Below are 27,524 nucleotides of genomic sequence, written 5' to 3'. Positions count from 1 at the left end.
CACAGGAATAATCCCCATCCAACAATCTGAGAGAATGCCAACATCAAAATTGTGATTTTTATAGTTAATAAGCGAAACTAATATGATTATATCAAGTCTAAGATATTTGAAAATATCCAATATATCTTTATAATACCATTATATCTTTAGTTTACTAAAAATAAACTTTAACTGAAATTCACAGTATCTGTTTATTCATTTTCACTTGTGTGCTTTTTTCTTTTTTTTTTCAAGATTTTATTTATTTATTTGAGAGAGAGAATGAGAGAGAGAGAGAGAGCATGAGAGGGGGGAGGGTCAGAGGGAGAAGCAGACTCCCCGCTGAGCAGGGAGCCCGATGCGGGACTCGATCCCGGGACTCCAGGATCATGACCTGAGCTGAAGGCAGTCGCTCAACCGACTGAGCCACCCACGCGCCCTGTCTGCTTTTTTCTTTATGGTATTCCTTTGTAAGAGAATGTTGCTCTGCCTCATAATATTGGCATCTTTTTATACAACAGCTGAAAAAGGAAAATGGTTTACATTCCAAAAGTGATTTAAAAATAACATGCAATACCTCATCAAGAAAAAGACGTGGCAATGGTGTTCTTTTATCCAGGGCCACAGCAACACGAGAGGCCATGCAGTACCTTCGGAACCAAGCCCACTTGTGCGTCTCAGCACAGCAGGGGAGAGTGTCTAGTTCCAGGTCACAAGCAAGAGCTACCAGTACCTGCAGCAACCAAAAATTAGTAACACAAGGAAGCTCAGAAATGCAGCTAACATTCCACTTCACCAGTACTGCATACTAAAGACAGACACCATTATAGGGTTTCTGTGAGTCCTCATTCAGGAAGGAGCTCCTTATTCCAGGCTGACTGCCATGTGCCAAGCAAGTATGTCACCATCACCAGTGATGTGGATTATTCCTACCCAGCCCTTAGTGATGCACCTGACACACAGGACCTCAGATCTGACAACTGCTACAATACTTGCTGCCTAAGTCAATCATCTCAAAGTACACTAATACTTGGTTAAAGTATTAAGGGCTTAAGTCACATAGTCATTTCTGGACATTTTTCACATTCAAAGTCAGCAATACCTGTATCTGTCCTCAAGGGGGCCTGAAATGCAATGCACTACACATGACCACTCTCGGTGGCTCTCCTCATCACTTTAAAGCAAGTCAAGCATTACCTTAAAGAATGGGCTGTGGAGCAGCTGCTTGCCACCTCTTACAATAGGATCTTCATATTCAAACTGCCTTTGCAAAGCTTCTGGAAGGCCTTTTACCAAAGCAGCAAGAGCACTACCTGTAAAACTCTAAAAAAACAACAAAATTATTTCCTAGCAAAGCAATCCAAAATGTAGGGAAGTAGGCGTTTTGTTTCTGAGTCAAATGTTTTGTTTTGTTGGTACTATTTGCCCTAAAAAAATGTGTATTGAGATTTTTCAAATAGGTTTGATGAAACCTAAATTAAAAATAAGAGCTTGAAAATTCACCTCAGAATGCTTGGTCTCGATTTCAGTATAGCCACTTGCAGGGAACCAGTCTCTTTCTGGCTTATAAAGCCCCATCTCCTAAGAAGGTTAAGATCAAGCATCCTTTCAACAGTAACTACCTCATACAGCAAAAACAAAGGGATGTTGTGAGCCAGATTTGTTGCAAAGTCTAACAGACACAATCCTATGCTCACAGCCATTGACACATCTGTCTCCAAAAATCACAAGCCAGTCTGCAGTCAGTATATGGAGCAACATAAAGGAGTCTGGATGGGACAAAGGTGGCATTATTCTTATGTAGAATTTCTCAACTCTTCTCAGTGATTTAAAAGTTTAAATTATTTAAGCAACATTTTATTCCCAAAGGTCAAACATCTAGAAACTGTAATTTAATGTTCCATACCAAAGCTCTTGCTTCCCCATCGTTATCTCCAAGTAGCCTGTTTATGTTAATTGATTGCCCAAATTCAGTTGTAAGCAGCTTCCTCAGTCTTTGAAGGGCCCACATTCTGTGACTGGCCGCTAAAATGAGCAGACAGAACATATCAGAAGCTTGACCACTTTTCCCTTCAAGTACAACAGACAAGATAATAAAGGTGCTATTTACCTAAAGCACTCAGCTGTGCACAGGCTGCCAGCGACGCCGCGAGGCGGGGGACAATGCTTCTGTTTGAAGTGAGGTTGAGGCGGAAGTCTAATAGACATGTCACCAAGTCCATGGATGGACAGGAGAGCACGCAGCGATCGGAAAGGAGGTCTTTAGGGCCTGAGAAATGAGCACTGTAAATGTCCTTGTGTTGAACAGGATGAGGGCTATCCCACAAGGAGACCTACACAAATCTGACCCAGTGGACCTTGTCTACCCGGATGCTGTGGTTACAGAGCTGCCCATGGTACTGCCACTGTCTGTGTCACAACTACACTCTGTACATTGACATTTTAACTGAAAATCAAACAGCTTAAGAAGTGCAACCAGCAGGGCGCCTGGGTGGCTCAGTAAGGTTAAGTGTCTGCCTTTAGCTCAGGTCATGATCCCAGGCCTGGGATCGAGCCCCGTGGTGGGCTCTCTGCTCAGCAGGGAGTCTATTTGTCCCTTTCCCTCTGCCCCTAGCCCCCATTCTTGCTCTCTTTCTCTCTCTCAAATAAACAAATAAAATCTTTAAAACAAACAAACAAAAAAAAGTGCAACCAGCAATAACTCCTTTCCTATTAGGTGATGGATGGACTGCTAACACCCTAACCACTAGACTGCTGAGGTGGCTCTTTGGCAGTTCTGATCATCACTGCAGTGGGGCCTTGGGCAGGGCTGGCTCCCAACTCATCAGGAGAAGGCAGACTACAAAGTACTAAATGAAAATGGTTTGTGTGTCCACCTTGCTTGAGTCATCAGGACTTGCATGCCGCCAGGCCCCCCACTTACCTGCAGCTGGCATGATGGGATAGACTGTGAAACGCCAGCCCCACCCATTCACAGACCCATCACTGATGAACTTCCACTTCAACTCATCCCCTGGGATGCGCAGTTCACTGGACCAGTCAGACCATTCTCGGCCTAGTACAGAAAAGTAGGCCCTGGGGTTGGGTCCTCTCCATCATGTGATCAACACAAACTTCTTTAGATACAAAGCAAAATCATCTACACTGTATCTGAAGAACAGCTGGCTCCTCCAACCCAAGTTCTCCCAAATTTGAGTTCATACTACTCCTAGTGAATAACATTTAATACATAGTGTCCTTCCATACACACTATACCAAATACTAGGGAAATTGCGAACAGGTAGGCACTGCCTGATGGAAACACTCATACATAACTACAACATAGTATGACAGGACAGCAAAGTCAGCCAGCACACACACCAGGTCAAGGGCTTATAGGGAAGTTTCCAGGGGAAGGTCTTATATGATGGCAGTTACCCAGGAAACAGGATAAAGAGCTTCAGCTTTCCCCGGAGAGGGTACAATTTTACAAAAAACCTGAGCCCAGCCCTCACTGAATCAATTATCAACTGAGTCCCTGTAGGCAGCTTTCTCATACATCAACCTCTAACTTGCACAAGCCTGGTATTCCCACATGTCTTATAGCACCATCTCTAACTATCTGGGTGAAACTGGGCTTCCCAGACTGTCTGTGTCCCAAGGACCCAACAGGAAACCTGTAATCCCACCCACCACTGGTGAGGTGCACAAACAACTAGTGTAATTATCTTACTGAAAGTATTAGGAAGAGGCAGATAAAACCTACTGTATTTTGCAGCAAAATAACTTATTGTCCCATCTTTAAGTGTCACATAAGAATGAAGCAATAGCATTCTGTTTAGTAAGTTAACAGTTCTATTTTATGAAGGCAAGGAGACAGTGTCCTGCTCAACCCTCCTTCACACCTGACCGCACGGAGACAATCCTGTTGACACCGTCCATGACCGTGAGAGGGTCGTGGCGCCTCTCTGTAGAGCACTGCCGGTCAAACTCCACCCTGAGTCCTTCTGCCCCTGGAGGTCAAGTGAGCACAAAACACAGTGTTTACTCCCAACTGACATACCACAGCCAAGGCCATAAGCCACAACACACCACACATAAACAGTGAAACTAAAATGATGTTTAACAGCTAATGAAAAGCAGAAAGGAAGAAAGAACTGACCTCAAAGACAAGAATCTTAAGACTAACTGCCTCTTTCCCCTCACCTTGTCTACCACAGAAGACTTCAACAGTGATGGAAAGGCCAAGAAGAAACTTCTGCTTGGCTAATTCATTTTGTGCTCTCACTTCTAGGCAAATTTTCATTGGCAGACCAAGTTTTATTATTCCCACCCCCCCACACACACACACACATTTAAAATGCCATTTGAAATATTCATCAAACTTTTAGCATTCGATCTAGAGTCTTCTTTGGACAAATTAGCTTACAGAAGAATTAATGAAGGGCAGCACCTAGGTTATGGTAGAACGAAGAGGTTAGCAAATCCTTCTTTCAAAACACACAATTATAAAAGACAATGATCCCAGGGCTCTGAAAATAATGTAAAGGCAAACAACAAATTGAGAAGTGTTTATGAAAAAAACTGCCAAATATGGGTAGGGACAGTGAGTGTCTATGGTGTTCTTGCCTGGGCATGTTTTTTTTTTTTTAATTTTTTATTATTATGTTAATCACCATACATTACATCATTAGTTTTTGATGTAGTGTTCCATGATTCATTGTTTGCGTATAACACCCAGTGCTCCATGCAGAACGTGCCCTCTTTAATACCCAAAACCAGGCTAGCACATCCCCCCAACCCCCTCCCCTCTAGAACCCTTAGTTTGTTTTTCAGAGTCCATCATCTCTCATGGTTCATCTCCCCATCCAATTCTCCCGCTTCATTCTTCCCCTCCTGCTATCTTCTTCTTCTTTTTTTAACATATAATGTATTATTTGTTTCAGAAGTACAGATCTGTGATTCAACAGTCTTGCACACTTCACAGTGCTCACCATAGCACATACCCTCCCCAATGTCTATCACCCAGCCACCCCACCCCTCCCACCCCCCACCACTCCAGCAACTCTCAGGTTGTTTCCTGAGATTAAGAATTCTTCATATCAGTGAGGTCATATGATACATGTCTTTCTCTGATTGACTTATTTTGCTCAGCGTAATACTCTCCAGTTCCATCCACGTTGTTGCAAATGGCAAGATTTCATTCCTTTTGATGGGTGCATAATATTCCACTGTGTATATATGGGTATGTTTTTATCCAAGTTGGAAGACAGTTCTACCAGGATGAGACTCTGCCTCCAGCAGAAGCTGACTGGTATAGAGTAGGAAGGAGAAAATGCATGCCAAGGTCATTGCCAGTAAAAGGACCAACAAGAAAGCCTCCATCTCCACTGGCCTGAGAACAGTTTCACTAGATGTCAGATCTGAAAACTAGCCGGAAATTTAACAGGGAATCATAAAATACAGAGACCACAGAAGGGCTACTGAGGGCATCAGGGAGGCCTGGAAAAACTGGGATGCATACACACAGGAAAACTGCCAAAACACTGAATTCTAAGCCCTCCCTGCTTCCACCCACATGTAGACCCATCAGCAGAAGGGGAGACCAGTAGGCTTAAGCATAAGCCAAGAAGATATAGAACAAACCCTAGAAGTCAGGCTAGAAAACAGAAGAGTGAAGCCAAGACATCAGAGGCTGCATGCTATGGGGTAAACAGATTTCAGAGAGAATTCTAGGCATGATATAAAACAAGTACACAAAACAATAAAAATAACCATTATAAATCTTTAAAAAAAAAATCAGAAACCAGATGATACAATATATTATCTAGAATGTCTGTTTTTCAGCAAAAAATTATGAGACATGCAAAAACACTGAAAAGTGTGAGCCATACTCAGGAATAAAATCAGTCAATAAAAGTGGACTCTGATGGGCCAGATGCTAGATTTAGCAGACAACTTTTAAGCAACTGAAATAAGTATGTTCAAAATTTAAAAAAAAAAAAAACACAGAGAAAAGATAACATAGGAAAACAAGATAACAATGACTTAAAAAATATAAAATGTCAATAAAGAGAAACTATGAGGAAAGTACTAAAAAGAAATTTCTGAGTTGGGAAGTATAATAACCAAAATGAAAAATTCACTCGATGGGCAAAATGGCAGATTTAAAACAGCAGAGAAAAAGAATCAGTCAAATTGAAGACTGTATAATTTCCATCTTACTCTAGCTGGAAAATAAGAGAAAAAAGATTGAGGAAAAATAAGCAAAGTCTCAAACACCTAGGGGACAACATCAAGGAATACAAACATATGAAGAATGAGAACTTCCTCCCAAAAAAGGGGGAAGAGAAAAAGAGGGGACAGAAAAAGTAGTTAAACACATACAACCAAACACCCCAATTTGATGAAAAATATTAATCTACAGTTCCCAAAATTAATAAATCCCAAGTAAGATAAACAAAGAGATCCACACCCAGACCCATTATATTGAAACTGTTGAAAACCAAAGACAAAGAGAAAATTATGAAAGCAGCAAGAGAGAAAAAAAAAAAGACACATGACATCTAGGAGTACAAAATATCATTAATGGCTGACTTCTGAGAAACAGTGAAGGACAGAAACCAGTGAGATGACATGTTTAAAATAATATAAGAGAAAAAATCCTATCAACTAAGAATTGTATATCTAGCAAAACTATCCTTCAAAAAGTAAAGGCAAAATTAAAACATTCCCAGATAAACACATACTGATATGACATCAAATAGAAACATGAATCCATGGGAGGAAATAAAGAGCACTGGGAATGGGAAATATGTGTTTTAAAAGATAGGATAAGTATATTTTTTTTCTTTCCTGAATATTTTTGAAAGACAAAAGATTACATGAAGCAAAGCTTAGGAAACTATATTCCATGGGCCACATTTGTCCCACCCGTTCTTGCATAGCCTGTGAGCTAAAAATGGTTTGTATATTTTCAAATGGTTGGGAAAAAAATTCAAAATATTATTTTGTGACATATGGAAGTTTGCCAATCCCTGGCATAATGCAATAATTATTATACCATATACATCACATGTAACACATATAGTTACAAATCTGTTGCACAGCCCTATCACATGTAAATGTAATATGTATGACAGTAATAGCAAGAAGGAAGAAAGAGGAAATAGAACTATGCTGGAGAATGCTATATTTTACCAGTATTAGCATGAAGTAGATTATGATAAATTCAAATACATATTTTAATCCCTAGAGCAAACACTAAAAAAAGTGGCTGAAAATCAACAGAATTAAAATGGTACATTAAAAAAAATTTAATACAAAAGAAAGCACTAAAGGAAGAAGCAAAAAAGAGACAAGGCATAGGGAAAACACAGCAAAATGGCAGATGTAAACCCAACCAAAGCCATAATTACACTAGATATGAATGGCTTAAGCATCTCAATCAAAAGCCAGAGACTGCTGGATTTAAAAAAAAAAAAAAAAAAAAAAGGCAGGATCTAACTAAAAGGTGCATAACCAGAGACAAACCCTGGCTCAAAGTAAAAAGATGGAAAAAGGTCTAGCATGCAAAGAATAACCATAGGAGAAATGGACTGCCTATACTAATATTACACAAAATAGATTTTAAGGCAAGAAACGTTAATAGAGACAAAAAGGGATATTTCACATTGAAAAAAGAGTCAAACATCAGGAATATATAACAATTACAGAGGTATGTATATCTAACAACAAAGCTCCAAAACACATGAATGAAAAGCTGATAGAAATTAAAGAAGTAGACAAATCCACAATTACAGCTGGAGATTTCAATACCGAATCTCAATAACTGATATAACAAGTGAACAGAAAATCAGTAAGACTACAGATTTCAACAGGACTACCAACCATCTTAACCTTAGAGACAATTGCAAAACACTTCCCCTAACAAAGGAAGAATGCACATTCCTACTAAGCAAACATAAAACATTCTCTAGGATAGACCACATTCTATAAAATAAGTCTCAACAAATTTAAAAGATCTGAAATCATTCAGTATATGACTAACTACAATCATAACTGTATAACTAAAATGAAATTAAATCAGAAATTACAAACAGAAAGAAATCTGCGAAATCCCCAAATACTTAACACTTCTAAATAATCCATGGTTCAAAGAGATCTCAAAAATGAAACCAGAAAGTATTTTAGGCTGAACAAAAAATGAAAACACAGCACTATCATAATTTATGTGGTACAGCCAAAGCAGTGGTTAGAAGGAAATCTGTTACTTCAAACGCTATTAAGAAAGGAGGTCTCAATAATCAATGCTTCTACCTTAAAAAAAAAAAAGTAAAAACATACTGTACCTAAAGCAGAAGGAAGAAAATTCTAAAGATCAGAGTAGAAATCAATGAAAGAGAAAACAAAAAATGAAGGAAAACCCAAATCAATGAAACCAGAGGTTAGTTCTTTGAAAAGATCAACAAAATTAATCAACTTTTAACATGGCTAATGGTGGGGGAAGCTGGTAGAAATACAGAAGACAGAAATGATCAAAAACCAGGAAAAAAGAAGGGACATCAATATTATGTTATAATAAGATATATATTTGGTCTTTGTCCCTCATCGCTGGCACAGAGCTCCTAAAATCCTAGAAATTTTCTGTTAGGAGTGTCTTTTGTCATTCATAAGGAGTCTTTTGGAGCCCACCTGAGTTTATGCTAATGAGCTTAGGGCGGGGTCCCTAGAGCACCTCAGGATGAGGCTGGTCACCAGAAAGACCAAATGACTGGAAGGTTGGACCTTTCAATCCCACCAAGAGATCTCTGGGAAGGGGAGCAAGTGTGGAGGGGGTGTTGTAGATTAAGGTACATAAAAACTCCTGAATGGCAAGATCTGATGAGCCTCCACATACTGGGAGAGTGGTACACCCCAGTTCCACAAGGACAGAAGCTCCTGTACTCAGGCCTTATCCTGACCACATTCTTTGTACCTCTTCAACTGGCTATTCATCTGCATAGATATTTATAATATCTTTTATAATAAACTGGTAAACTTAAGTGTGAAGCTGAATAACAGACACTTTATTTCAAATGAAGTCAGGAGGCCAGAATGGTGAGTTCTCATGCCCTACCGTTCTTCATCAGTTGCAGAATCCCACAAGAAGAGAGATATCTTGCATTCCCAACAGGAAGAATCCTGTACATTACTACCCCAGCAGGAAGAAAGGTGTTTTTCCTCCTCCAGCAAGAGCCCAGCCAATGAGACTATCACAACTCAGCCAATGAAAAGCCACTATACTTTGAACTCACAGTTTACTCCAATGGAATTTTTGTTTATAAGAACCCCTTCCAACTCTCCCCTTTCCTCTATAAAAGAGAATAATTCTCCTTTGTTCTATGAACTTACCTATGGCTTTTGCTATGACTTGCTTGTCCCAAACTGCAATTCCTCTGCTATTCTCAAATAAAACCATTTGCTGGTAAAATAACAGGCTGTTTTACTTTTAAGGTCAACATAAGAAAATATTTCTCTGAATTCTGTGAGCTGCTCTAGCAAATTAATCAAACCCAAGGAGGGGGTCACGGAAACCTCCGATTTATACCAAATCAGTCCAGAAGCACAGATGATAATTTAGGTTTGTGACTGACATCTGAAGCTGTGGGCTGAGCCCTTAATCTGTGGGATCTGACACTATCTCCAGGTGGATGGTGTCAAGATTGAGTTAAATTTTAGGACATCCAGCTGGTATCACAGAATTGCTTGATGTGTGGGAAACACCCACATATCTTGCGTCAAAAGTGAAGGAGTGCTGTAGTACAGTATTGAGAGTAGAGGAGATACATGGGAATGTGTTATTTCATTAGAACCAACCAACCCTACAGAAATATAAAGGGTTTTGAGGGACACCATAAACAACTTCATACCAACACATTAGATGAAATGAACAAAGTCCAAAAAGACACAGTTAACCAAAATTGATTCAAAAAGAAATAGAACATCTGACAAGATTTACCTTCCCAAAAAGAAAAGCCCAGGCCCAGATGGCTCCACTGGTGAATTCTATCAGCTATTTAAAGAAGAATAATACCAATCCTACACAAACTCTTTCAGAGAATAGAGGAGGAGGGAAACACTTTGCAACCCAATCTATTAAGGCCAGTATTGTCCTGATACCAAAACCAGACAGAGCTATCCACAAGAAAGGAAAAGCCATATAAATAAATTAATTTTAAAATAACTTAAAGCTACAAAGCAATACTATTCATGAAAATAGATGCAAAAATCCTTAACAAAATATTAGCAAACCAAATCCTGCAACATATAAGAAAGATTACACATTGTCAACAATTGTGATTTGTTCAGGAATGCAAAGTGAGTTTAATATCCAAAACCTGATTTCTACAATATGCTCTATTGAGTAAACAACAAAACACACAAAAAGCATTTGACAAAATCCAACACTTACTCTTAAAATCTATCCCCCAAACTAGGAACAGAAAGAAACTTCCTCAAGCTGATAAGGGCATCTATGAAAAATCTAGTTAATGGACGTAATGCTGACAGACTAAACGTGTTAACCTTACTGGAACAAGGAAAGGATTTCTACTCTCACCCTTAGTATGCAACTGATTCTAGCCAGTCTCTGCTCTAGTGTAAGGGACAGATGATGTCTGTTAAATGTCACAGGGTGTTAACTGTTATGAAGAAGGAAGGGTGTGAAATGAGATCGGGGAAAGGCTGCTTCTGCATATGGTAGTTAAACTGGAAAGGATTCTCTGAACAAGGGAGATATGGCCAGAAATCTGTAATTGCCTCGGGGAAGAATATTTCAGGCAGATGGCAAATACAAAGAGCCTGAACCTGGAATATACTTCAGGACTGGCAAAGAAGATGATGTGGAGGGGCCCAGAGAGAGAGACAAAGGAGTGAGGAAGCAATACATTGAAGAGGTGACCAGGGCTTATATAAAGTCATACAGACCATGGTCAGAAGTTCAGTTCTTATTTTAAAGTTATACTTATGGGGTATATTGGTGGGTTTTAAGCAGAGGACCAGTATGTTCTGACTGGGGTGGTTCACAAGGTGGTTTTAAGAGAGTATCTCTGATTGTCCTGTAGGGAGATGATTCTGGGGGACACAGGAGGTTAGGTGCTAGTATAGTATATGGTGCTAGTATGATAAACTGGGTGAGACCAACTGGTTGGGCCCAGAATGGCCAGGAGTTAGAGAGAAATGACTGAGTTAGTAATATATTTTAAAAGTAGAAATGATAGGCACTTTCAGGGAAGATGGCAGAGTAGGAGGACCCTAAACTCACTTCACCCCACAGATACAGCTAGATAACTGGATACACTAGATACAACTAGATAACACTCATATCAGAGCAAATAACCCAGAAAAGGACCCAAAGACTGGCTAAACAAACATCACAACTAAAATCAGTCAAGGGATTCACAAAACAAAAAGATGTAAAATTTGACACCATATACCTAAAGCATTGGGGGAGAGAAGAGTAAAGAATGGGTTCAAACTTATTGTGAAGATGTCAATGCTACCTAGAGCAATCTACACATTCAATGCAATCCCCATCAAAATACCATCCACTTTTTTCAAAGAAATGGAACAAGTAATCCTAAAATTTGTATGGAACCAGAAAAGACTCTGAATAGCCAGAGGAATGTTGAAAAAGAAAAGCAAAGCTGGCAGCATCACAATTCTGGACTTCAAGCTCTATTACAAAGCTGTCATCATCAAGACAGTATGGTACTGGCACAAAAGTAGACACATAGATCAATGGAACAGAATAGAGAGCCCAGAAATGGACCCTCAACTCTATTGTCAACTAATCTTCGACAAAGCAGGAAACAATGTCCAATGGAAAAAAGACAGTCTCTTCAACAAATGGTGTTGGGAAAATTGGACAGCCACATGCAGAAGAATGAAACTGAACCATTTCCTTACAGCACACACAAAAATAGACTCAAAATGGTTGAAAGACCTAAATGTGAGACAGGAGTCCATCAAAATCCTAAAGAGAATACAGGCAGCAACCTCTTCGACCTCAGCCACAGCAACTTCTTCCTAGAAACATTGCCAAAGGCAAGGGAAGCAAGGGCAAAAATGAACTATTGGGACTGGATCAACATAAAAAGCTTTTGCACAGCAAAGGAAACAGTCAACAAAACCAAAAGACAACTGCCGGAATGGGAGAAGATATTTGCAAATGATGTATCAGATAAAGGGCTAGTATCCAAAATCTATAAAGAACTTCTTAAACTCAACACCCAAAGAACAAATGATCCAATCAAAAAACGGGCAGAAGACATGAACAGACATTTTTCCAAAGAAGACATCCAAATGGCCAACAGACACATGAAAAAGTGCTCAACATCGCTTGGCACTAGGGAAATCCAAATCAAAACCGCAATGAGATACCACCCCACACCAGTCAGAATGGCTAAAATTAACAAGTCAGGAAACGACAGATGTTGGCAGGGATGTGGAGAAAGGGGAACCCTCTACACTGTTGGTGGGAATGTAAGCTGGTGCATCCACTCTGGAAAACAGTATGGAGGTTCCTCAAAAAGTTGAAAATAGAGCTACCATACAACCCAGCAATTGCACTCCTGGGTATTTACCCCAAAGATACAAATGTAGGGGTACATGCACCCTGATGTTTATAGCAGCAATGTCCACAATAGCCAAACTGTGGAAAGAGCCAAGATGTCCATTGACAGATGAATGGATAAAGAAGATGTGGTATTTATATACAATGGAATATTATGCAGCCATCAAAAGGAATGAAATCTTGCCATTTGCAACGACGTGGATGGAACTGGAGGGTGTTATGCTGAGCAAAATAAGTCAATCGGAGAAAGACATGTATCACATGACCTCACTGATATGAGGAACTCTTAATCTCAGGAAACAAACTGAGGATTGATGGAGTGGTGGGGGTGGGAGGGATGGGGTGGCTGGGTGATAGACATTGGAGAGGGTATGTGCTATGGTGAGTGCTGTGAATTGTGTAAGACTGTTGAGTCACAGACCTGTACCTCTGAAACAAATAATACATTATATGTTAAAAAAAAAAAAAAAAAGAAAGAAAGAAAGAAGATAGCAGGAAGGAAAGAATGAAGGGGGTAAGTTGGAGGGGAAGACGAACCATGAGAGACTATGGACTCTGAGAAACAAACAGGGTTCTAGAGGGGACAGGGCTGGGGAGATGGGTTAGCCTGGTGATGGGTATTAAGGAGGGCACGTACTGCATGGAGCACTGGGTGTTATATGCAAACAATGAATCATGGAACACTACATCAAGAACTAATGATATAATGTATGGTGATTAACATAATAAAATATATATATATACACACACATATATATATATATATATACACACACACACATATATAAATAGGAGAAAAAAAAACTCAAGCTTCTAATCCATTGCTTATGCAAACAGCACCCCTGGGTAACCAATTAAAGGATGAGGGAAAATATCTCTTTATAAAGTATTCCAGCTAATAAGAAAGAAAGAAATGAAACAATTAGAATAGCACCATTTTGCAACCCCAGTGGATTAATGGCCTCAGGCTCTGAGCACTGGTAGCTGCTAACATCACATAAGGAAAGACAAGCAGGCACCAGGTACTTTCAGATGCTAGGACACAACCACCAGTGGTCTTGCCAAAGGGGCTGAACTACTTGGAACTCTGAATCAAGTCAAATATACAGAAAGACAAGGTTGAAGAATAGGCTGAAGTACAACAGGAGTATGCAAATCCAAGCTGCAGGGAAGCCCAAAGGTTCAAAGGCCCAGGTTCCTCAATAGGTACATTGTTGAAAAAAATGGAAAAAGAAAATAAAGGAAGAAACTAAAGTTACAATAAGAAAGTTAAAAGATAGAAACTATTAATTAAAAAGAGACTTAAGAAGTGGAAGCACACCTGGGTAATAAAAACTGTCCAGAAATACAAGTCACCCTTATCTCCAAATGAGGACAGCAATCACTTTAGTGGGGACACAAGAAGGGCTTCTAGAAACCGGCACAGGACCTCTTTTAGGTCTGAGTTTTGGTGACTAAGGCATACACCTAATAATCATTAAGCTAAATATTCACTTTGTGTGGTTTTCTGTATCACATTTTGAAAAAAAAAAAAAAAAGGTTTTTATTAGAAAAGTGGGAGAAATAATTCTAAAGCAATTCTGTAGCTTCTTTTCTATAAAATGGTGATGGTTACTTCTACTGATGCAATTACAGAAATGAAGCCATTCTATGGGCAGAGATTCCCCCCACCTCCTCCCCCTGGACCAGCACTGAATACCTGGTATCTTGACTGTGCCACTGGAGGAAGTGTCGTCTGTGTAGGGATGGCTACTCTCTACCACCACAGGCTGAGAGGACAAGCGGCCGCTCTGCGAGTCCGTGGCTACATCCTCCAGTTCGGTGACACAGAGCTCCAGCAACATATCTGCCACCTGGTGGAGGAAGCAGGGGCACAGATCAAGTCATCAGGATACTATCCCTGCCAGCCCTGCTCCAGGTCTTTCCACAGGGACAGGGTGGCAGAGCAGAGCACTTGGGAATTTGACAAATCTAGTTTAAATCAGGGCTTGGTTCCCTCACCTATAACATCAAAATAGCACAGAGCTCACAGAGGTGCCTATATATGTATGTATGAGGCTGGGAGGTGCCTGACATATATAAGACACTCAATATATCCCAAATGATGAAACTGTGATCACAACAGTTTCTTTTAATATCAAAACAAGATTACTTCCTAGGTAGGAAAAATCTTCCTCAGGAACAAAATATCAAGGGAAGGAGCAGAAAGGTGATAAAAATGACCAAAATCCAAGAAGACACCAGGGATCAAGCAGGAGTGGGCAGGAATAAAGAAGAATGATCAAGCCATCCAGGCCAAACAGCAGCAGAGTATCTGGAATGAGGGGCTATAAATACAAACTTAAGTGGGAATTTCTCTTGACCCAGGACATTAAGAGACAGCCCCCATACCATATTCCTTCAATAATCCATAATGTCATTATTTCATTTTAAAATTTTAGTGATTCACACCACTGAAGTAGTCAACTCTGGTGATCATAAACTCCTTGACTTCTATTTTTAGAAACAAATAAGAAGGGGAGCCTGGGTGGCTCAGTCGGTTAAGCGTCTGCCTTCAGCTCAGGTCATGATCTCAGAGTCCTGGGATCAAGCCACGCTTCGGGCCCCCTGCTTGTGCTCTCTTGTTCTCTCTTGCCATCTTTCTCTCTCAAAGAAATAAATAAAATCTTAAAAAAAAAAATATGTTACTATAGCAATAATGACCTGTAAATTTTCTACATTCGGGAAAAAAAAACTATTCTCTATTCCATACTTTTCAGGAATGATTTTTTTTCTCTATTTTTCCTCATATTTAGATAACAAACCAAGTAACTTAGTAAACAGTGATTTACTAATGACAAACTAATATCATTGCCATCTAGGTATTAGAACTATAAATATATACATCTCTCTCTTTCAAGAGTTCCAGACAGTAGGTCAGGGTAGGACAAAGGACTAGCATCTTGCCACTAGTCAGGACAGTTTGAAGACAATCCTATCTCTGCTTCTGCCTCTCTTTGAGCCTGCTGTGGGTTTGTGTCACTGAGACACAGATGTTGGTGTCATCAAACACCTACTGCACAGCCCACCAGGGGTCTTCTGGGCTGCACAATCTTCCTCTGAAAAAACCATCATTCCCTCAGGAGGGCCCAATAAGCTTCTCAGGAGAAGATGACATAAGGATCATAGATGTGGCTCTGCCCTCAGAGTACCCAGGGTCCAACACCGTTTCTCCCACCCACCAGCAACCTGAGTGTCCCTGAGCCAGAAACAACCCCTCAGAGCCTCAGTTTCCTCATCTGTAAACAGAGAATACCAACACCTACCCTCGTACCAAGAACACACCAGAACTGGACCCAGCAGATTTATGTGCAACAAATGCTGGGCATTATTTCTTTAAATCCATGTCCTCATTCATATCCTTTCCTCTCACAAATGCAATAAACTTATGAAAAAAAAATTAAGCTTTTGCTTGTGGCAATTCATCTTGATTCAATCTCTCAGAATTATGCCAAGTAACTTGCCTCAGAAAACTAGAAAGTAGGAAACCTACTTCCTGTTCTTTCTGAATACAATTAAGAAATAACAAGCCCCAAACCATTTACTATCTACCAAACCATTTACTATGTTTTCAAGACCACTGAACCATACTTAAGTAACTTCTCATTTGTGTGGTAGTGATATGAGGCCCAGAGAAACACAGATTACATATCTGTACAGAGCACATGGCATCAGACTTCCTGACGCGGCCAGTGTAAGAAAGGCAGAGCAAGGCCACTGATTAAATAAGAGTCCTTAAGGAAGCCAAAAAACTTTAGGATTCATCAATCCAATTTCTAAGATATACTGATACATGATACTGGCTTTCTATCCTAAACTAGCCACATGTGGCTATACAAATTTAAATTAATTAAAGTTAAATAAAATGAAAACTTCAGTTCCTCAGGTGCACCAGTCATTTTTGAAGTGGTCAACAGCTACATGTGACTGGAGGCTATCACACTGAATGGCTTCAGCTACAAAACACTGCCGCCACAGCAAAAAATCCTATTGGATCCAGTGTTACCAAATATTAAAAACCTATTTAAAGCTATAATAGTTAAAACACTGTAGTATGAGACCATAAAGAGTTAGGTTAATGGAACAAGAAAAGAGTCCATAAATGGACACAAATATATACAGGAATTTAAAATATGATTAAAATAGTTTTTAAACCATTGAGAAAAGGATAGATTATTCAATAAACAGTGTTGGGCAACATGCTTGCCATCTAGGAAAAAATAAAGTTGGATCCCTACCTTATCCCTTACATTAAGATAAATCCCAGATGGGGTGCCTGGGTGGCTCAGTCAGTTAAGTTTCCGACTCTTGGCTTTGGCTCACGTCATGATCTCATGGGTTGTGAGATGGAGCCTCATGTTGTGCTTAGTGAGGAGTCTGCTTGAAGACTCTCTCCCTCTGGCCCTCCCCCACTTGCTCACACTCTCCCTCTCTCTCCCCAAAGTAAATAAATAAATCTTTAAAAAAAAAAGATAAATCCCGGATGGCTAAAAAAATGTAAATATAATAACTGAAATCATAAAAATAATTAGAAGAAACTTGAGAAAATTTCTTCAAATAATGTCATGTAGGTAAGCATTTTTTCAGCATAATACAAAATCCAGAAGTCATCAATGAAAAAAACTGGCAGATCTGACTTCATAAAAATCAGAAATTTCTAAATGGCAGAAAGTACCAAAATGATGTCAAAAGGCACACTGAAAGGACAACTGCAGCACATATGACAGAGAAAGGACTTACTTACAAAGAGTCCTTCTAAATTGCTATCTACTAGAATAAAATCAAGCACAAGATAAGGTGTGATGTCAACAGTAGCATATTCCCTGGAGAGGAGGCCCACAGCACCCATTGTGTGGCTCACCTGTGGGTAGGCGGTACCCATGCCAGACAGCACAGCTGAAAGCACGTCCCTGCCCTTGTCCCCTGCCCGGCTACACACGGACAGCTTGAGCAAGTCCACCATGACTCGGGTGTCATCTGCAACCAGCAGACTGGTGAATTCATCCAAGGACTGAGGTTCTGGACCTGATGCTTTATTTTGGCTTTCAACATCCTAAAAAGTCCAAAAATTAAAATGAGAAATGATACATTAAGAAACAGTCACCAGTTTACCCATAAACTCAAAAGACACGCAACTACTACTGATGAATAAGGGACTTTAGAAGGCCTTTAATACCATGAAATGTCAGATTAAGAAATGACAGACCCCTAAAATTTCCATCACCATGTACACTATGCTTTCAAGACCAATTAATCATTTTTATTTATGAATCAAACCAAAACTGAAATGATAGGAATTTAGGGGTATAATAATCTGGATAATGCCTATGTCTCATAAATAAATTGGTAGGAAAGCAATGCCACTTCTACCTAAAAGAAAAAATTTTGCATAATTCAGGATAATTTCTGCATTAAATCCTCACCCTAGGAGATTGCTAAGTATTAGAAGTTGAATCTAGAAACCTAATTTATAAATAGTAATTTTTTATTACCAAAGACGGTTATGAGTAATTTCTATAGGACATATTTTTGTCAGCAGTAATAGCATAATAAACCAAGAGTTCCAAGTATAATTGCAAATAATGCATATTAAATAGATGATGGGGACTAAGGAGTGTACTTGTTATGATAACCACCAGATGTTGTACGGAAGTGGTGAATCACTGTATTATACACCTAAAACTGGTATTACACTGTATATTAACTGGAATTTAAATAAAAACTTAAAAAAAAAAAAAAGAATGCATATTTATCCCCAAGGGGAATATGCTGGCAAGGGAGAGAGTGTTAGGAGGGTACAATGATCTGGCACAGGGAGCACCTACGTGGGCTGGGGAGGGTGTCCACATGTGGGGGTGGCTGGTGTGACAGAGCCACGCAAAGTAGAAGGTGTCCCTGCTTTGGCGGGACAGCATGGAAGGTGAGGGAGAGGTCACAAATCAAGCAGGTGAAAGGTATCCCTGCAGAAGTTAGTCTGGTTTTGAAAGTCAGAACCTGTGCAGAGAAAGGAGGGTACCCATGTGGGAGAAGAGTGGCAACCAGATGGGAGGCTGGCTACCTAAGGGGAACTAAATAAATTGCCAATAATAGGAGTCAGGTTTCTCACTTTCAGAGAAGAGTTATAAATACAGAGGGGGAGAAAAGAAGAATGAATCCTGTGCAGTTAGAATTGATCGTATTGTTGTGAACGAGTGGTTTTCAAAATATGCACATTTATAATGAAATAAATACAAGTGTATTTCTCTATTGTGCATATATATACACATACACATTTATTCCCTAGCTCTGTCCACTAAGAATGCTTGGGAACAGCAACATCTCAATAGCAATGAGCACTTGAAGATCTTGCCTTCTAAATACGATTCTCCACTAAAAAGAACCAAGACCTCCTAGAGACACATCTGATTTCTAGGCTGGAGGATAAAATATTTTGTTGAGCTTAGCTAGAACTGTGTGTTGTGCCAGAAAACAAGGAAACACTCAAATAATGATGAAAATATGTTAAAGGGACAGATAAAATTCTATAAAATATTTAAAGAATTAACACTAATCCTTCAAACTCTTCTAAAAAAACAGAAGATGAAGGAACACTGCCGAATTTATTCTATGAGGACAGTATTACTCTGATACCCAAAACAGGCAAAGACATCACCAGAAAACTACAGATCAGTATCCCTTATGAACACCGGTATAAAAACCCTCAACAAAACAGTAATCAACCCAGCAACGTATAAAAGGATTATACACTCCAAACACAGAAAGGGATAGAGCAAGCATAAATTCTGTGATGTTGGACTGAAACTGAAAATAGTGGTTTGAACTATTCATGGTTTTTATTATAAAGATAAGATGCTAAAGAAGAAAAAAAATACACATATGTGTGCATGTTTGCTGAGAAGGTATAAACCAAGGACATCTGGTAGCAATTAACTTACCAAGTTTCCAGATCTTGTTTCTAAATTCTATGATCCACTAAAAGGAACCAGGACTCCTTGGAGAAATGGATGATTCCAGAGCAGGCACAAGATAAGTGAAAGATAAGTCTGGAACATGTTGTGCCAAAAAGTAAAGAAGTGCTCAAAGAATTAAGGACACATGTCAGAAGGACAAATGAGATGGACCAGAAGATGGCGGAGTAGGAGACCTGGATTTCGTCTGGTCTCAGGAATTCAGCTGAATAGGGATCAAACCATTCTGAACACCTACAAACTCAACAGGAGATCGAAGAAGAGAGTAGCAACAACTCTCTGAACAGAGAAGCGACCACTTACTGGAAGGTAGGAAATGCGGAGAAGGGAATCCGAGGCAATACTCGGGAGGATAGACGGCGGGGGGTAGGGGGGGCTCCATCGGCCGCTTCTGGCAAGTGATAGAGCCGTGGAGCCCAAAATCAGAACTTTTAGAAGTCGGCTCCGCTGAAGGACGTCGCTCCAGTGGCTAAGCGGGGGAGGGTGGAACCCTCGCGGGACAGTGTGGTCTCAGGAACCTCGGGGTCACAGAAAAACCAGGGGTGCCTCAGTGCAGCAGAGCTCCCAGGTATCGGAGCAGGGAAGCCAGCTGCAGAGACGGATCCGAGGTGCAGGCTCTCAGCTCGGGGTTGCCGTAAACTGTGATCCGCGGCCCACTCAGGCCACTGCTCCTCCAGCAGGGACCCCACAAGCGGCAGGTCCGGGGAGACTCCCCTTCATCCCCCGGGGAGGAGCAGTGCGAGAGCGCACCGCAGGGATCTGCTGGGTTTGGAGACTCCACACGGGGTCGGGTGCCAGAGATACAAACACTCGGTCACAGGCCCGGTGAGCACGGAGTGCAGCCGGAGACCGGGGAGACTGGAGTGACTGCTTTTCTCTGGGGGCGCACTGAGGAGCGGGGCCCCGAGTTCTCAGCTCCTCCGGGTGGAGATTGGGAGGCCACCGTTTTCACCCTGGTCCTCCAAAGCTGTACCGAGAGCTTGCAGGGAACAAAAGCTCCTGAGAGCAAACCCCAGCAGCTTGCTTAGCCCGGACCGATAAGGGCGGGGCAATTCCGCCTCCGACAAAGACATTTGGGAACCACGGCAACAGGCCCCTCCCCCAGAAGATTAGCACTAACAGCCAGCAAGCCAAGACCAAGTTTACCAATCAAGGAGAACAGGAGAACTCCAGCGCTAGGGGAATACTGCACATAGAATTCATGGCCTTTTTTACCATGATTCATTAGTTTTTAAAAGTTAATTTTTTTTACTGTTTTTCTAATTTTTCTTTTTCCCTTTTTCAACCAACATCTTATCAATCCCTTTTTTAAAAAAACATTTTTTATTTTTCATTTTTAGAGTCATATTTTATCCCTTCATAGTAATTACCCTTATTTTGGGCATACATATATATATAAGTTGTTCTCTCTTTAAAATTTTGAGACACAGTTTCTTCTAACAGATCAAAATATACCCTAAATCACTACTGTATGGCGTTGTTCTAGTCTCCTGCCTGATCACATTCTCTCTTTTTCTTTTTTTTTTTAAATCTTTCTTTTTTCAAACAACTTATCATATCAATTCCTTTTATAAAATCTTTTATAACTTTCATCTTTACAGTGATCTTCCATCCCTTCATTGTATCAACCCTTATTTAGTACGTATATAAGTCTTTCTTCCTTTAAAATTTTAGGAGGCACTTTTTTCTAACCAAAATAGGCCCAAAATCCAGTGTGTGGCACTGATCTATGCACTACTCTGATCATATTTGATCATATTCTCTTTTTTTTGTATTGTTCTGTTTTTGTTTTTATCTTTTTCTTTTTGTTTTTTTTTCTCTTTCTTTTTTCTTTCTTTCCCTTTCTTTTCCCTCGGTTTCAGGTCTTTTCTGATTTGTATAGAGTATATTTCCTGGGGACGTTGCTAACCTGTTAGCATTTTGTTCTCTCATTCATCTATTCTCCTCTGGACAAAATGACAAGATAAAAAAAAAATTACAGCAGCAAAAAGAACAAGAGGTAGTACCATCAGCCAGGGACCTACTCAATACGGACATTAGTACAATGTCGGACCTAGAGTTCAGAATCATGACTTTAAAGATACTAGCTGGGCTTGAAAAAAGAATGGAAGTTATTAGAGAAATGCTTTCTGGAGAAATAAAAGAAATAAAATCTAACCAAGTCGAATTCAAAAAGGCTATTAATGAAGTGCAATCAAAAATGGGGGCACTAACTGCTAGGATAAATGAGGCAGAAGAGAGAATCAGCGATATAGAAGACCAAATGATGGAAAATAAAGAGGCTGAGAAAAAGAGAGAGAAACAACTACAGGATCACGAGGGCAGGATTCGAGAGATAAGCGATACGATAACACGAAACAACATTAGAATAATTGGGATCCCAGAAGAAGAAGAGAGAGAGGGGCAGAAGGTATATTGGAGCAAATAATAGCAGAGAACGTCCCTAATGTGAGGAAGGAAACAGGCATCAAAATCCAGGAGGCACAGAGAACCCCTCTCAAAATCAATAAAAATAGGTCAACACCCTGACATCTAATAATAAAGCTTACGAGTCTCAGAGACAAAGAGAAAATCCTGAAAGCAGCTCGGGAGAAGAGATATGTCACCTACAATGGTAGAAATACTAGATTGGCAACAGACCTATCCACAGAGACCTGGCAGGCCAGAAAGGACTGGCATGATATCTTCAGAGCACTAAACGAGAAAAATATGCAGCCAAGAATACTATAACCAGCTAGGCTGTCATTGAAAATAGAAGGGGAGATAAAAAGCTTCCAGGACAAACAAAAACTAAAGGAATTTGCAAACACAAAACCAGCCTTACAAGAAATCTTGAAAGGGGTCCTCTAAGCAAAGAGAGAGCATAAAAGCAGCATACAGGAACACAGACAATATACAGTCACAGTCACCTTACAGGCAATACTATGGCACTAAATTCATAACTTTCAACAGTTAACCTGAATGTAAATGGGCTAAATGCCCCAATCAAAAGACACAGGCTATCAGATTGGATTAAAAAACAAGACCCATCTATATGCTGTCTGCAAGAGACTCATTTTAGACCCAAAGACACCCCAGATTGAAAGTGAGGGGGTGGAAAACCATTTACCATGCTAATGGACACCAAAAGAAAGCTGGGGTGGCAATCCTTATATCAAACAAATTAGATTTTAAAACAAAGACTGTAATAACAGATGAAGAAGGACACTATATCCTACTTAAAGGGTCTATCCAACAAGAAGATCTAACAATTGTAAATATCTATGTCCCTAATGTGGGAGCAACCAATTATATAAGGCAATTAATAACAAAAGCAAAGAAACACATTGACAACAATACAATAATAGTGGGGGACTTTAACACCCTCCTCACTGAAATGGACAGATCATCTAAGCAGAAGATCAACAAGGAAATAAAGCCTTTAAATGACACACTGGACCAAATGGACTTCACAGACATATTCAAAAAATTCCATCCCAAAGCAACAGAATACACATTCTTCTCTAGTGCCCATGGAACAATTCTCCAGAATTAATCACATCCTAGGTCACAAATCAGGTCTCAACCGCTACCAAAAGATTGGGATTATTCCCTGCATATTTTCAGACCACAATGCTTTGAAACTAGAACTCAATCACAAGAGGAAAGTCAGAAAGAACTCAAATACGTGAAAGCTAAAGAGCATCCTACTAAAGAAAAATGGGAGAACCAAGAAATTAAAGAAGAATTAAAAAAATTCATTGAAACCAATGAAAATGAAAACACAACGGTTCAAAATCTTTGGGATACTGCAAAGGCAGTCCTGAGAGGAAAGTATATAGCAATACAAGCCTTTCTCAAGAAACAAGAAAGGTCTCAAATACACAACCTAACCCTACACCTAAAGGAGCTGGAGAAAGAACAGCAAATAAAGCCTAAACCCAGCAGGACAAGAGAAATAATAAAGATCAGAGCAGAAATCAATGAAACAGAAACCAAAAGAACAGTAGAACAGATCAACGAAACTAGGACCTGGTTCCTTGAAAGAATTAACAAGATTGATAAACCCCTGGCCAGACTGATCAAAAAGAAAAGAGAAAGGACCCAAATCAACAAAATCATGAATGAAAGAGGAGAGATCACAACCAACACCAAAGAAATACAAACAATTATAAGAACATATTATGCGCAACTCTATGCCAGCAAATTAGATAACCTGGAAGAAATGCGTGCATTCCTACAGATGTATCAACTACCAAAATTGAAGCAGGAAGAAATAGAAAACCTGAACAGACCTATAACCACTAAGGAAATTGAAGCACTCATCAAAAATTTCCCAACAAACAAAAGCCCAGGGCCAGATGGCTTTCCCGGGGAAATCTATCACACATTTAAAGAATTAATACCTATTCTCCTGCAACTGTTCCAAAAAATAGAAATGGAAGGAAAACTTACAAACTCATTTTATGAGGCCAGCATTACCTTGATCCCAAAACCAGACAAAGACCCCATCCAAAAGGAGAATTACAGACCAATATCCTTGATGAACATGGATGCAAAAATTCTCACCAAAATACTAGCCAATAGGATCCAACAGTACGTTAAAAGGATTATTCACCATGACCAAGTGGGATTTATCCCTGGGCTGCAAGGCTGGTTCAACATCCACAAATCAATCAACGTGATACAATACATTAACAAAAGAAAGAAGAAGAATCATAGGATCCTCTCAACAGATGCAGAAAAAGCATTTGACAAAGTACAGCATCCTTCCTTGATCAAAACTCTTCAGAGTATAGGGATAGAGGTACATACCTCAATATCATAGAAGCCATCTATGAAAAACCTACAGCAAATAGCATTCTCAATGGGGAAAAACTGAGAGCTTTTCCCCTAAGGTCAGGAACGCGGCAGGGACGTCCACTACCACCACTGCTATTCAACATAGTATTAGAAGTCCTAGCCACAGCAATCAGGAAACAAAAAGAAATCGAAGGCATCCAAATCGGCAAAGAGGAAGTCAAACTCTCACTCTTTGCAGATGATATGATACTGTATGTGGAAAACCCAAAAGACTCCACCCCAAAACTGCTAGAACTCATACAGGAATTCAGTAAAGTGGCAGGATATAAAATCAATGCACAGAAATCAGTGGCATTCCTATACACCAACAACAAGACAGAAGAGAGACAAATCAAGGAGTCGATTCCATTTTCAACTGCACCCAAAACCATAAGATACCTAGGAATAAATTTAACCAAAGAGGCAAAGGATCTGTACTCAGAAAACTATAAAATACTCAGGAAAGAAACTGAAGAAGACACAAAGAAATGGAAAAACGTTCCATGCTCATGGATTGGAAGAACAAACATTGTGACGATGTCAATGCTACCTAGAGCAATCTACACATTCAATGCAATTCCCATCAAAATACCATCCACTTTTTTCAAAGAAATGGAACAAGTAATCCTAAAATTTGTATGGAACCAGAAGAGATCCCGAATAGCCAGAGGAATATTGAAAAAGAAAAGCAAAGCTGGCGGCATCACAATTCCGGACTTCCAGCTCTATTACAAAGCTGTCATCATCAAGACAGTATGGTACTGGCACAAAAACAGACACATAGATCAATGGAACAGAATCGAGAGCCCAGAAGTGGCCCTCAACTCTATGGTCAACTCATCTTTGACAAAGCAGGAAAGAATGTCCAATGGAAAAAGACAGTCTCTTCAACAAGTGGTGTTGGGAAAATTGGACAGCCACATGCAGAAAAATGAAACTGGACCATTTCCTTACACCACACACAAAAATAGACTCCAAATGGTTGAAAGACCTAAACGTGAGACAGGAGTCCATCAAAATCCTAAAGGAGAATACAGGTAGCAACCTCTTCGACCTCAGCTGCAGCCACTTCTTCCTAGAAACATCGCCAAAGGCAAGGGAAGCAAGGGCAAAAATGAATGATTGGGATTTCATCAAGATAAAAAGCTTTTGCACAGCAAAAGAAACAGTCCACAAAACCAAAAGACAACCTACAGAATGGGAGGAAAGATTTGCAAAGGACTTATCAGATAAAGGGCTAGTATTCAAAATCTATAAAGAACTTATCAAACTCAACACCCAAAGAACAAATAATCCAATCAAGAAATGGGCAGAAGACATGAACAGACATTTCTCCAAAGAAGACATCCAAATGGCCAACAGACACATGAGAAAGTGCTCAACATCGCTCGGCATCAGGGAAATCCAAATCAAAACCTCAATGAGATACCACCTCACACCAGTCAGAATGGCTAAAATTAACAAGTCAGCAAATGACAGATGTTGGCGGGGATGTGGAGAAAGGGGAACCCTCCTACACTGTTGGTGGGAATGCAAGCTGGTGCAACCAATCTGGACAACAGTATGGAGGTTGAAAATAGAGCTACCATACAACCCAGCAATTGTACTGGGTATTTACCACAAAGATACAAATGTAGGGATCCGAAGGGGTACGTGCACCCCAATGTTTATAGCAGCAATGTCCACAATAGCCAAACTGTGGAGAGAGCCAAGATGTTCATTGACAGATGAATGGATAAAGAAGAAGTGGTATATATACACAATGGAATATTATGCAGCCATCAAAAGCAATGAGATCTTGCCATTTGCAACGACGTGGATGGAACTGGAGGGTGTTTTGCTGAGTGAAATAAGTCAATCAGAGAAAGACATGTACCATATGACCTCACTGATATGAGGAACTCTTAATCTCAGGGAACAAACCGAGTGCTGCTGGAGTGGTGGGGGGTGGGAGGGATGGGGTGGCTGGGTGATAGACATTGGGTAGCGTATGTGCTATGGTGAGTGCTGCGAATTGTGCAAGACTGTTGAACTGAATCACAGATCTGTACTTCTGAAACAAATAATGCAACATATGTTAAGAAAAAAGAAAAAGAAGAAGATAGCAGGAGGGGAAGAATGAAGGGGAGTAAGTCGGAGGGGGAGATGAACCATGAGAGACAATGGACTCTGAAAAACAAACAGGGTTCTAGAGGGGAGGGGGATGGGTCAGCCTGGTGATGGGTATTAAGGAGGGCACATTCTGCGTGGAGCACTGGGTGTTATGCACAAACAATGAATCATGGAACACTACATCAAAAACTAATGATGTAATGTATGGTGATTAATATAACAATAAAAAATTAAAAAAAAAAAAAAAAGGACAAATGAACCAGCCAAAAAGGGATTCCAGTGCCCATGTCTGGGAAAATTTAGGTGCCAAATGCTAACAGTAATGGATGTCATTATTTGAGTAAAGTAGGATTCCATGAATCTATACCAACATAGACGGATAGACAAAGATGAGAAGGGAAAGTTCTCACAGAAGAACAGCAACAATTATATTCAAAAAGGAATGATGAAATCTGAAAAATCACCATGTTACAACTACCACAGTAATAATGAATTCAGCTAGAATCATCAATAGTAAAAACTGCTGGGTAAAAATATGAGGAGGAACAAGGTTCTTACAGGTATTTACAGCCTCGAAGTATCTCCCCATGAATAGTTACTAACTCACTTTTATTAACTTCTGGTGGAGAAACCTGACAGATACTCTTAACCAAGCAGTAAGAATTAATATCACCAGTAATGCAGCAAATCAACAACACACATACCCCAATGGGATGCACTGAAAAGAACTCTACATCCTTCCTGTGGTATTCATCAAAAGGAAGAATTAAAGAATGTTCCATATTAAATACTAAAGAGACAACACACAACCCTGAGTTGGGTTCTAGACCTATAAAGGATACTATTAGGACAATGAGCAAAATCTGATTAGATCTATGGATTAGAAAGTAATCCTGGATGACTGTTGCTGCCCTGACACACTGAAGCCTTGAGGTTGAATGGGGATTGTGCCCTGCAGCTCCCCACCAATGGTTCAGAAAGGCTAACAACTGGAGAACCTAGGTGAATAG

The 27,524-nt window shown here is 39.9% G+C and overlaps 1 protein-coding gene across 9 annotated transcripts in view; it reads right to left on the bottom strand.

The window, feature by feature from the left end:
• The window catches only part of HERC2 (HECT and RLD domain containing E3 ubiquitin protein ligase 2), a 253,448-nt gene that overhangs the window by 41,353 nt on the left and 184,571 nt on the right, over positions 1 to 27,524 (bottom strand). For all 9 annotated transcript variants that reach the window (XR_003516092.2, XM_027572872.2, XM_027572866.2 and 6 more), the window contains 8 exons: positions 17,475 to 17,666; positions 14,274 to 14,427; positions 3,864 to 3,971; positions 2,903 to 3,034; positions 2,090 to 2,248; positions 1,886 to 2,004; positions 1,177 to 1,302; positions 557 to 712 (listed from right to left, as the gene is read on the bottom strand). Coding sequence is in view for 8 of the 9 variants with exons in the window: in XM_027572872.2 (XP_027428673.1) it covers positions 557 to 712; positions 1,177 to 1,302; positions 1,886 to 2,004; positions 2,090 to 2,248; positions 2,903 to 3,034; positions 3,864 to 3,971; positions 14,274 to 14,427; positions 17,475 to 17,666 (1,146 nt within the window). In the remaining variant the exon portion in view is untranslated. The remainder of the gene's footprint in view (positions 1 to 556; positions 713 to 1,176; positions 1,303 to 1,885; positions 2,005 to 2,089; positions 2,249 to 2,902; positions 3,035 to 3,863; positions 3,972 to 14,273; positions 14,428 to 17,474; positions 17,667 to 27,524) is intronic.

The sequence above is a fragment of the Zalophus californianus genome, chromosome 6, assembly GCF_009762305.2.
Source record: "Zalophus californianus isolate mZalCal1 chromosome 6, mZalCal1.pri.v2, whole genome shotgun sequence".
Lineage (NCBI taxonomy): Eukaryota > Metazoa > Chordata > Mammalia > Carnivora > Otariidae > Zalophus > Zalophus californianus.
Note: the sequence above shows the minus strand (reverse complement) of the source record. Positions and strands in the feature narration are given on the sequence as shown.